The sequence below is a fragment of the Xenopus tropicalis genome, chromosome 4 (genome assembly GCF_000004195.4).
Source record: "Xenopus tropicalis strain Nigerian chromosome 4, UCB_Xtro_10.0, whole genome shotgun sequence".
Classification (NCBI taxonomy): domain Eukaryota; kingdom Metazoa; phylum Chordata; class Amphibia; order Anura; family Pipidae; genus Xenopus; species Xenopus tropicalis.
The window spans coordinates 119,846,579-119,858,647 of record NC_030680.2 but is presented as its reverse complement, the minus strand read 5'-3'; the positions used below and the strand labels follow the sequence as shown (position 1 = coordinate 119,858,647).

Below are 12,069 nucleotides of genomic sequence, written 5' to 3'. Positions count from 1 at the left end.
ATTGACAGTCGATAGGCGATAGTCGATCCAGGACTGGATGAGGATGATGTGAAGAGAGAGTCAACTAAAATGGTGTTCACATCACATCTTCTGTAGTCAATTAAGAATTGCAGTTTACCTTTGATAAAAATAGTGGTAAATGCTTTTATTTTTAAGCAATGTTTGGTGGAAAAAGCTAAAATCTTCACTGTACCTTCACCAGGGAAAAATGTTTTTTTCCGAATTTGCTAATTTTGGAATTAATACAATTTCATTAGAGTGTGAAATTTTATATTACATGACATTTGTGACATTAACAGGTATGGGACCTGTTATCCAGAATGTTCAGGACCTGGGATTTTCTGGATAAGGGATCTTTCTGTAATTTGTATCTCAATACCTTAAGTCTACTAAATATCATTTAAATAAACCCAATAGGATTGTTTTGCTTTCAACACAGATTAAATGGATGATCATTGTTATCTGTCATCTGTTAATAACATTAAGTAAATATCAAATAAAAATGTAGGGGTAGGCCAGTAAGAAAAACAGAACAAAGAAATAAATCCAGCCAACAAAATCATACATTTAGAGGTAAAGCAGCTGCATTAAACCTTATCTGTATATGGTACTTAAAGGGCCCCTGTAACCAGATCAGGTGGGGGAAACATTTCAGGGTGGCAGTTGCCCTTTAATCCCGTGGAATGCATAATATTTCAGAATACCTGAAGCTTACTACATGGCTTGCTGTACCTGGGAATATTGCATTTTATTGTTAACATGGTTATTTTTATAACTATAAATTGTTAAATTGTTTGTTATATGAGTTTTACATGATTTGATTTGGTTCTTTTCAAAGCATAACTTCAGATGGAGAAATCCTAACAATTTCAAAGACGCAGACATCTGATATGGGAAAATACACCTGTGTGGCTACAAATCCTGCAGGAGAAGATGACAGAATATATAATGTAAATGTATTTGGTAAGTACGTTATTCCACTATTCTAGAGTAGCTTATTCTTTCTTTCTCAGAAAAGGAATCAACCATGGTCTTGGCATTACAGGTATAGGATCAGTTATCCAGAAACCCATTATCGAATTACAGAAAGGTCACCCAAAGACTCAGTTTTAATCAAATAATTCAAAATTTTGAATGTCCATCCTTGTAAAAAATTGTATCTTGTACTTGATCCTAGCTAAGATATAATTAATCCTTATTAAAAGTAAAAAAAATCCTATTGAGTTTAATCACGTTTAAATAACTTCTTAGGGTATTTAAAGTATGGAGATCTAAATTACTATCAGGAAAACCCCTGGTCCCAAGTATTCTGCCTAACAGATCCCATACCTATATTACATTCATTTTATTTGACTTTCAAGGCTACAGCAGGTGGCATATCAAACTGTTTCCTCTTAGCAATACTAGCAATACTAGGTTCTGGCAATGGTTATTTTATAAAACAGTGTTTTAAAAAGGTGGCTATACACTAAAATATCTACTCGTTTGGGAAGGTTGCCAAACAAACTGATCTTTCCCCAGTATACCAACCTTGAGTTGGGCAATATCGGGTTTATGCAATTGTCAACATGACGAGGATACAGGCTGTTGAGGATAGGACCTCATCAATGGGTTTATATATATCAAACCTGTACTATCGACATCTGGCAGATTTTCATGCTGATATGGGGCAGGTAGGCCCATCTGAGGGCCCCATACACAACCTGATAAGTTGCCAACTCGGTCCATGTGCAGCTTTTATTGGGCTGCGTATGGCCACCTTCTTCTTTACACATTCTTCTTTAGAGGAATGTTTTATTGAAGTTGATTGAAGAATAAAAATGACTTGTAAATGACACCTTGTATTGATAGTAGATTTAATCTCGGCATGCCCTTGTGCAAAAAGGACTAAATGGAGAATGAAATGTTTTATCTACGTTCTTACAGTTGCTCCTAAGATTGATGACAACAAAGGGACACCAGTGGTACTGACAGCAGTTCTGGACACTTCAATAAATGTGGAATGCCATGCATCTGGGTTCCCCACACCTCAGATCAACTGGCTGAAAAATGGTCTTCCACTTCCAGTTTCTTCCCAAGTAAGACTTCAGTCTGGTGGACAGGTGCTCAGGTAATGGTCTAAGATGGCAGCTTTGATCTTAGTGATTCTGCTAAATAGTTATGCTAGTTGTACATGTAAGAGCACATATGATTAAAATAATGACAAAGTAGGGGCAATTTACAACTAACCCTGATGCAAGTCTAGGAGTGCTAAGATGCGGAAAAGCACACTGTTCATTCGTGATGGCTGCCTCGCTTGCTGTAAAGTGCTTTGAGTCCCATGGGAGAAAAGCACTATATAAATGATTCCCTTTACCCCAATGTCTGTACATCTCATAGTTACCATGTTCTGTTTTCCAATACACTTTTAGAAACATTTGGCACTTCTATCTACAGGATTTCAAGGGTCCAGAAATCTGATGGTGCTACCTATACTTGTATAGCTTCAAACAGAGCAGGTGTGGACAAAAAGGATTACAACATACAGGTCTACGGTAGGTTAACTACCCACGGCACATACCTATGAGTGTTGCTATGTGTTTTTTTACAGTGGATAAAGTGTGGGTCACTTATTTCTTAGTAATGCCTGTTTTCCATGTAGCTGCAAACCATTTCACTGTGTGTACTTGCAGATACAGAAAAACACACAAAAGCACTGAATGAATACAATTATGGAAGCCTCTTTTGAAATCATACAGTACCTGCTATGATAGGCCTTGGAAAAACTTGGAAAAAAGGATGAAATATATCTGTAGTACTATAACTACAACCAAGCCAACTGTTTATAGTTTTGTCTCTTGTATCTGCCTCTATAGTTTCACCAAGTTTGGATGAAGCAGACGTCACACAGCAGATAACAGTCATAAGGGATGATCCTGTTGTTATGAGATGCATTGCTAATGGAGTACCTGCACCGCGCATTTCATGGCTTAAGGATGGGAGACAATTGGGTGATGAATATCTACCATATATCCAAAGCCAAGGAATGGTGCTACATATTGTGAAGGCTAAAATGGATGATATAGCGAGATACACTTGCGTAGCATCTAATGCAGCAGGAAGGGTCAGCAAACACTTTATTTTAAATGTCATGGGTAAGTTTAATTCAAATACAAATCAAATATTGTATATAAAAGTTCAAAATATAAGCTTTGAAATGCTTCCTCTCTCTCCTTGCTGGGATGTTGGATCTCCCCAGAAAATCCTTCATATACAGACAAATAAAAATAAAGATAAAGGAAAAAAAGAAAAAATCCCAGCGCTTTGAAGCTGCAACAGAGCAATAAGAGATTATATTGCATAGTATTTCTGTATAAAGATATGCACCTTTATGTGTCAGAAAAAGAAATAATGGGGGCGCACTATATACAGTCTTTTTATCTACTAATAGCATATTTATAGTGTTAAACCACTCTCCAGTGCAGTGAAATGTATAAAGCAAGGGAGCACCCAATAATGTAAAACACCCCTTTATTTTTGCACAGAAAAAAGTATTGCACTTTTTCCATGCAATGTCTCCCCACTGTTCAGGTTTGTGTGAAAAAGTAGATTAGAAATGCCGGCGTTCTTTTCAGCTGTGAGTCCCATCTTCCTGGTTGCTGGTGATGATGGCACGCCTTACGCGCTTAACCAGTATGCTTCATCAGAAGCCTTTATACCTTTCATTGGGAAGTTGACAGAAGATAGTGAATATATTCTCATTTTAAAAGTAGTTGAATGCTGTATTGGAATGGGGGGGGGGGGGCTGTGAATGCTGTATTGGAATGGGGGTGTCTGTGAGTACCCATCTGCACTATCTGTCTAGAGAGTGATTTAACACTATACCTATGCTACTACTGCCTATTTGGAGATAAAAAGACTGTGTATAGTGTATCCCCTTCATTTCTTTCACTGTCCCATAAAGATGCATATCTTTATACAGAGATACTGCACAGCATTTTCTCTTACTCTTCTCTTACAGCTTCAAAGTGCTGGTATTTTTCCTTTCCTTTTAACAAATCAAATATTGCAATTTATATATAAAAATATTTAAATAATCACAAATGAGGAAAAGGTCACCTATTTCTCCACCCAGTCGCCACCTCCTACTCTCTCACCTAAAGGCTGGCGTTACATCAGAAAAAAGCGACAACCCTACATGGGGTAATAGTGATGTTACATAGTGTTTAATGTACTTGTGTCCTACTTGCAGACCCACTTTTCTGATTGCTATATTCTAGCTGCAACATGAAGCTGTAGTCATGATATACCATCACATGATTTTACCAACTGATTTGAGATGCAAAATAATTTCTTTTGTCTTAGAACCCCCACATATAAATGGTTCTGAAGTAACAGAAGAACTGTCAGTGGTTGTCAATACACATTTAGATCTTTTATGCTACACTACTGGTTTTCCACCGCCATTAATAACCTGGCTAAAGGATGGGCAGCCTCTTTCACAGAACGATAACATGCATCTCATGAAAGCAGGACAAGTGCTTCGTATAACAAGTGCTCAGGTAGGCATTACATGGCAAAACATCCTTCGTTATGAATGAGTATTATTAACATACCTTAGTATTCATATGCACAGATCAGCTAGATGGAGATGGAAAGCAGATGGAAAGCAATGTGTCCCTGTGCTCTATCGGTGTATGTACAGTACATTTATAGCTTCCAAAGAGGGGTCGCTGACCCCAGCAGCCAAAAAACTATTGCTGTGCTCTGTGAGGCGACAATGTTATTATTATTGTTACATTTTTTCACTTGTCCTTCTATTTAAGAACCCCTCTATTCATACTCCTGTGTCTCTTACAAACCATTCTGTGTCTCTTACATTCTCATTCTCTACATCATACTAAAGGTTAAATTAAAGATGAGCAACCCCTTTTAGAGTCATCATTAGAAATTAGCATAGTAAGTTACATTTCTTATACCAGTTGATGCTACAGGGCTGATGATTCATTTTTGATGCTGTATATGTATATATGAATTAAAGGAGAACTTAAGGCTAAACATGAATCTTGATAGAAATACGAAAAGAGTTTCAGCAGCATGATAACAATAATGATCCAGCCTTCAAAATTGTCCACAGGAGCTCACCATATTGGATCTTATAAGTGTAGCTGCACATGACCAGTAAGCTTTGGGCAGCTGTTGAAAAGCTTAGGGACTGGAAATTATCAAGCAGAAAATAAAAGTAAAAAGTAAATGCTTGAGCAGGACTTCTGATGCAGCAGGCAACTCCAATAATGCAAGGACCTCAAGCATGTCTTACACATAAACTTTAGAAACCATAAACTAAAGGGAAAGTGCACACAACAGAACCCCTCATAGTGCAGAATTAATCCATTCCGAGAAGCTACAGTTGCACAGTTGCTCTGTTTCTCAGTTGATGTTTATTAAATTCTGCCTCAGAATGCACTGGTTTCTATTCCAATATATGATGTGATTACTGCTACGTTTATATATTCTACTGTATGTACAGGTATATGCAAACAAAATGGCAGGTCTTTCATTGTCTCTTAGACAAACAGATTTTTTAACTAAGTTCACAGCCTGCAATGTGCTCTTATAGTTTCATGTTGCAACATTGTGATTTTGTAAAGAGCTGGCTGTAGCAAAACCCAGAACAGGCGCTTGTGTCATACCGCTAAAAAGTTGATTTTATCTTTATTTTTAAGGAAGAAAATGTAGGGCGATTTGTGTGTCTGGCTTCCAACCATGCAGGAGACACTAAAAAGGAATTTCTGGTTAAAGTTCACAGTAAGTTTAAATAAAACAAACTACTTGCGTGTTATTTATGTGGGAGAGGTTGGGGCACAGGAATTGAAGCACAACTCTCCCTTATCATACAGAATGTTAAATTCACACTCATCCCAGGGATGATATAAGGAACCTTGCTACACTTTGTAGTCCTCTCTAATTTCAGGGTTGATAGAAGACTATGACTGTATAGCATTGATGCACATTTGTAGTATTGTATTTTCCATCAATAATTATGGGTGTTGGTATATATAACTGGTAAAGTTAAACCAACAGAATATTTAGAAGTGGTAAGTCTGAAAGGAAATGGGTTTGCTGAGTAATCTTAAAATGTTCTACCACTCATCCAAGTGGTCCAACTCATCCAATCTTCTGTTCAGTTAAGTGATAGAGAATCCCCTGTCATAATTTAATTGTGACCATTTAAAAAGTACAGAAAACTGATTTTCTGATTTCCTTATATGACCAGAAAACTTTCATTTCTTTTCCTTTTTTTGTTCAGTTCCTCCAAATATTGCGGGTGTTAGTGGGACTCAGAATATCACTGTTTTACAAAAGAAGCAAATAACAATGGAATGCAAATCTGATGCCCTACCCCCACCCAGAATTACATGGTTAAAGGATGGTCAGCCATTGCAGGTACATTATATTGATAAACGTTTACGTATCATATTACAGCCATGCAACTTGTGAGCCCATTGTATTAACTCTCCCCTTCTGTAATTTAGGCTTCTTTATCAATTTTTGAATTTGTGAGGGTTTAGAGGTTTTTTTTTACTTTGAATAAACTCACAATGAAAAGAAAAAACTTGAATGTTTGCATATTTATTAAAAATCTGAATATAAAAAAAAGTGATTAAATAAAATCGTAGAAGAACTCAAATACCTTGATAATTTGAACTGACCCCTAAGCTCAGCTTCTCAACAGCTGCTTAGAGCGCACTGAGCATGTGAGTGTCGCTGACACTTCTAACAGAAGTGTCCAGTATGGTCACCCCCTGTCACAACTTTAAAGGACTGGATCTTTACTGCTATAGAGATGTTGAACCTTTAGGCTGGTTCAATAAGTTCATTATATAAAATATGGCATGTCTAGCCATATTCATTTTTAGGGTTTAGTTCTCCTTTAAGCTCAGAAAATTAGTAAGCATTACAGTAAAATGAAGGCAAGTCACATATAACACATATGTAGCCTTGACAAAGAGTCTGATCTTGATACAGATATTATTTACAATTTTGAATACTGTAATGTGTGTACAATAAGGGAGCCCAATGACTCGAGTAAAACAAAAGGGAAGAAGGGAATGACTAAGTAAGGAGGACAATCCCCTTCCCTACCCCCCCCCGGACAGTTCCCAGTCTGTTAGAACGGGATAAAAGTAGGACCCCCACCCCTGATGCACGCTCACCAGATCTTTTCGGCAGGCAGGAGGAGCAGGAACCAACAGCATCCCTCCCTGTCGACTTTGAGCCCCAGGTCATTAAAAAAGGTGCAGTTGGTAAGGTGAGTGGGTAACTGGGTAGGCCTGGGGTCCTCAGGGAGATGGATAATCTTTGAATGGGACTTGGATAGTAGACAAGACACAGGCTCCGGGCTTGGGTCTCTTTGGAGGCTATAGATCATGTGACTGCTGTTGAATGTTTGGATTTACAAATGGTTTAATACAACAAGTTATGGTTGTTTATATATATATTTGCTTCTCTCCCCAGTTAAGATTGTCTATTGTTATTATTGTGGGAACAGGGGGAGGGTAAGGGGCACAACAGGCTCAACGCTGCATTAGTCATGTACAAAGGAAATGAAATCACTGAACAATGTATTGTAGAGGCTGGTACTGTATGTATTGTATAATGACTTTTATGATGTTATTCCAAACAAACTCAACACTGTCTCTCCCTCAGCCATCTCCCATGGTGCATATTTTATCTAATGGACAGTTTGTGCAAATTGACAACACAGAGGTGACGGACACAGGGAGATATACCTGTATTGCAACCAACATTGCAGGAAAAACCACCAAAGAATTTATTTTGAATATCCAAGGTAAGAGAATATTCGGTCATGTTTTGGTGGAATGGTGTGAATCAAGTGGAAAGCATGGTTCACTTGTACTGCTAATGCTGCAATCATGTTTTTTTAAAATAGTATAGAGATGGGGTTTTACAAAAAATGTGCAATGTATGTGGATGTATGTAAGTAGTGTAGGGTGAGGGTAAAAAAGTTATTATCTGGTAAATTAAGAAATGTGCTTCCCTTCACACTGCATTATTTTCTGTTTTATTTGTTTCCTGTTACTTTTCTCTTATTTAGTAAAAAGCTGCATGATTTCATTTGTCAAACTGGTAGTGTCTGCATTGGGTATGTGCATTGTGGGCAAAGGTAGCATTATTACATGGCTTCACATTCTAGCAGCTCTTTACATAAGGTTGAATATGGCAAGAATACCTTTAGGCAAGGGCTATGCTCCCTGTAGTGTGAAATTGTCCCTGAGTTGGTTGGTTTGTTGCCTCTCTGATGGGCAACAAAGCTCTACATCTGACTCTGCCCAGAAAAGGGTTAATGATCCCTACAGTCAAAATATGTTTGATTTAAAAAAGAGAAGAGTAAAGGTTAACTACTGAAGTCTCATGTCTAAAATTCTTATTACTAAATAAACACATCTTACAGCAAATCTCAAAGACTAAAAATTCTTTCCAACAGTTCCTCCATCAATACAGGAAGGGCCCAGTTTAGTGACAGCGTTTGTTAATGAACCCATTACCCTGGAATGTATTAGTTCTGGTGTTCCTCTTCCAAAGACTGCATGGAGAAAAGATGGATCTCTTCTGTCTCAACACAATGCAAGGTTGGCTTTTTTACTTTCTTTTTGTGTTTGTGAATAACTGAAGTTATTATGATCTGCAGACATTCAGTATGCTCCAAATGGCTTTGCCCTTATGGCCAACCTTAACCAAAAATCTTTTTTCCAACAAAAAATACAATACAATTGGAGGTGTTGTGCCTGCAAGATCATGAAAAATGAGTACAGGTATAGGACCCATTATCCAGAATGCTCGGGACCAAGGGTATTCCGGATAAGGGGTCTTTCCGTAATTTGGATCTCCATACCTTAAGTCTGCTAAAAAATCAATAAAACATTAATTAACCCCAATAGGATTGTTTTGCATCCAATAAGGATTATTTATATCTTAGTTGGGATCAATTACAAGGTACTGTTTTATTACTACAGAGAAAAAGAAAATCAGTTTTAAAATTCTGAATTATGTGATTAAAATGGAGTCTATGGGAGACAGGCTTTCCGTAATTCGGAGCTTCTGGATAACGGGTTTCCGGATAAGGGGTCCGATACCTGTATAGGTATTCATGCTACAGATTCATTTAAAATCAGAGCATGACAGTACAAAAGGAAAATAATGTATTATTAAGGCAAACCTTTATTTTAGGGAGGCACCTTTTTTTGGCAGCATTCAGATTGCCAAGTGCCTGGCTAAACCAAACCCAAACCCAAAATATTGCGTGACTTTTGGGAAAAATTTAGGAGAAATCACAAGTGGGTTTTTTCTATTTTAGTTTTTTTTTATATCAGGATTTAGCTGAACCATGCGTTAAAGACTCGGGTTTCGGGTGGATTCTAAAAATAAGGGTTCACTTTATCCCTACTTTATTTTAATGTTTTTCCTTAAATGACTGCCAACCTCATTAGAAAGACTAAACCCCTTGTGTTATCACACAGTACAGCAGATTCAATTCAGTGAGCAAACGGTTTATCATGTAAAAACTGATTGGCCAGATTCAATTTGAGATGCAATTCAATTCAACAAAACTTATCTCACTGTATTTTCTCCTCAAATTGAGTCTCTTCCATGAGTTTTCACGTGTTAAACCATACAATAACTTCTTCTCACTGAATTGAATCTGACCCCATATTTACTAACCACATATGCTTCTCAGACTGCTAAAATCAAGCCCTAACCCATAAGATCAAAGCATAAATAGGAGGGGCCCCAGCAACATACAGTAAGTGACGTAAGACAAAATAACACATTTGACATTACCATATGCTAAAGAATTATCAAGCTGGCACCACCATAGAATTACATCAGCGTATATATCCCATCTGTGAAGCAGAAATTACTTCCATAAGTTTCAGCTGTTTGTTAAAAGTGACCACATGTGCATTAGGGAGACCATTTGCTTATAATAATGTCAATAGGTTTGACACGGGGCATAAAGCACCAGATATATATGTAATCTGAGCCACACTGACCCCAAGTGTTCACAGTCTACGGAATATACAGTAGTGTATTAATCAATACTTAGCTGTCTTTATGGACATCACCTCACCCCTCAATACTTGCAACTTAGCTGAAACTGATGGAAGTGAATTCTGGTCCAGGGATAGGACTTATATATGCTTCAAAGTAAGAGGCTATGCTTTTTTAAAGGAACACAAAACTTTTCTCTGTTCTCTCATGACGTATCAGTGCACTAAAGGGATCCATGCAAATAATAATGATAGCACATTGCAAATGCCTTACATTGTTACATGAAAATATTACATCTGCATTTAAGACATGGAGGGAAATGATTGATACAGAACCTTATATTTCAACTGTTTATTGTAGGTTTCTTGTATCACAGAATGGCTCATTGTATATTTCGGCAGTTGAAGTTGCTGACTCGGGGCAGTATTTCTGTCTTGCTACTAATGCAGCTGGATCTAGCCAAAGGCATATCGATCTCTTGGTTTATGGTATGTACAACAGTGCGATGACCCAGGACATGAGACAGTAGAAAATAAATAAGTATATTAGTGATAGTATTTTTGGAGGTAGTGTTTATGCCAAGTTACCATTTTAAATATACCTCTACCATATAAATATGAATACTCTACAAAAATGGTTATTTTATGTTAACTATCCCACCTATGACATTTGGCTGTCAGTGGGATGCTGGAAATTGCAGGTCAAAGCACAGGTTGTAAACCCTTTCATTTAAATGTATGTACTGTATGTATATGTTTATTTATGTAGCACTACTTATGTATGCAAGCACTGTTCCACAGAACAATAAATTAATAGAACAAATAGGGGCCATTACAATAATAACAAATACATACACATTGCAGTTACTTTAAAGATTAAGAGCAAAGAGATAAGAGAAAGGAGATATCTATCATACAACACAATATGCCCTTGTACTTTTGTCTGCTTTCCCCCCAGTTTGCCCCTATAATGCTAGAGGTCTACAGCCTGAAACAGGCAATGCTGGCCCCTTTCTGATGTGAAAATAGAGAGTCTCCCACCTAAAAAGAGAGCAGATGGGGTTATGAAAGGCTGCGTTTTTTTAATGTAATATCTGTATGTGTAGCAGAGCAACAACACATTTAATTACTCCAAAGTGGCCATTCTGACACATTTAATTACTCCAAAGTGGCCATTCTGACACATTTAATTACTCCAAAGTGGCCATTCTGACACATTTAATTACTCCAAAGTGGCCATTCTGAGGCTATCTCCATGTGTCTATATGCTAAAGGAACCTTTTAAAATGAGTTCAGAAATTAACAGGGAGTCTAAAAGATGTTTTTTAGCATCCAAGGAGGCACTTCACAAAGTTTCATAATGATTTGTCCTTTAGGGCCTATGCTTTGAATGGCTGGTAAGGGAGCTTCTACACAAACGTATAACTATGAAAAGAGAAACTATAATAATAATGAAATGCTACTGTGCAGAATAAACCACTGCTATCCTTAGGGGCACATTTACTAAGACACGAATCAGAACCGAATTGGAAAAATTCCGATTTGAAAACGAACATTTTGCGACTTTTTCCTATTTTTTGCGTTTTATTCGGCGTCTTTACGACTTTTCGGAAATTGTCGCGACTTTTTCGTTACCAATACGATTTGCGCGAAAAAACCCGAGTTTTTCGTAGCCATTCCGAAAGTTGCGCAAAATCTGGTGATTTTTTCGTAGCGTTAAAACTTGCGCGAAAAGTTGCGCCTTTTTCGTAGCGTTAAAACTTAAAAGGTGCGATGTTTCGCGCAAGTTTTAACGCTACAAAAAAAATCGCAACTTTTTGCGCAAGTTTTAACGCTACGAAAAATCGCCAGATTTTGCGCAACTTTCGGAATGGCTACGAAAAACTTGCGTTTTTTCGCACAAATCGTATTAGTAACGAAAAAGTCGCGACAATTTTCCGAAAAAATCGCAAAATACCGATCATTACGAAAAAAACGCAATCGGACACATTCGGCCCGTTCGTGGGTTAGTAAATGT

At 37.4% G+C, this 12,069-nt stretch overlaps 1 protein-coding gene across 2 annotated transcripts in view; it reads left to right on the top strand.

Moving 5' to 3' along the window:
• hmcn1 (hemicentin 1) overlaps positions 1-12,069 on the top strand; it is a 133,855-nt gene that overhangs the window by 89,506 nt on the left and 32,280 nt on the right. For both annotated transcript variants that reach the window (XM_012961441.3, XM_031901072.1), the window contains exons 65-74: positions 839-963; positions 1,927-2,110; positions 2,437-2,534; positions 2,856-3,134; positions 4,345-4,541; positions 5,706-5,787; positions 6,290-6,426; positions 7,690-7,831; positions 8,489-8,633; positions 10,414-10,541. In XM_012961441.3, the coding sequence (XP_012816895.2) occupies positions 839-963; positions 1,927-2,110; positions 2,437-2,534; positions 2,856-3,134; positions 4,345-4,541; positions 5,706-5,787; positions 6,290-6,426; positions 7,690-7,831; positions 8,489-8,633; positions 10,414-10,541 (1,517 nt within the window). The remainder of the gene's footprint in view (positions 1-838; positions 964-1,926; positions 2,111-2,436; positions 2,535-2,855; positions 3,135-4,344; positions 4,542-5,705; positions 5,788-6,289; positions 6,427-7,689; positions 7,832-8,488; positions 8,634-10,413; positions 10,542-12,069) is intronic.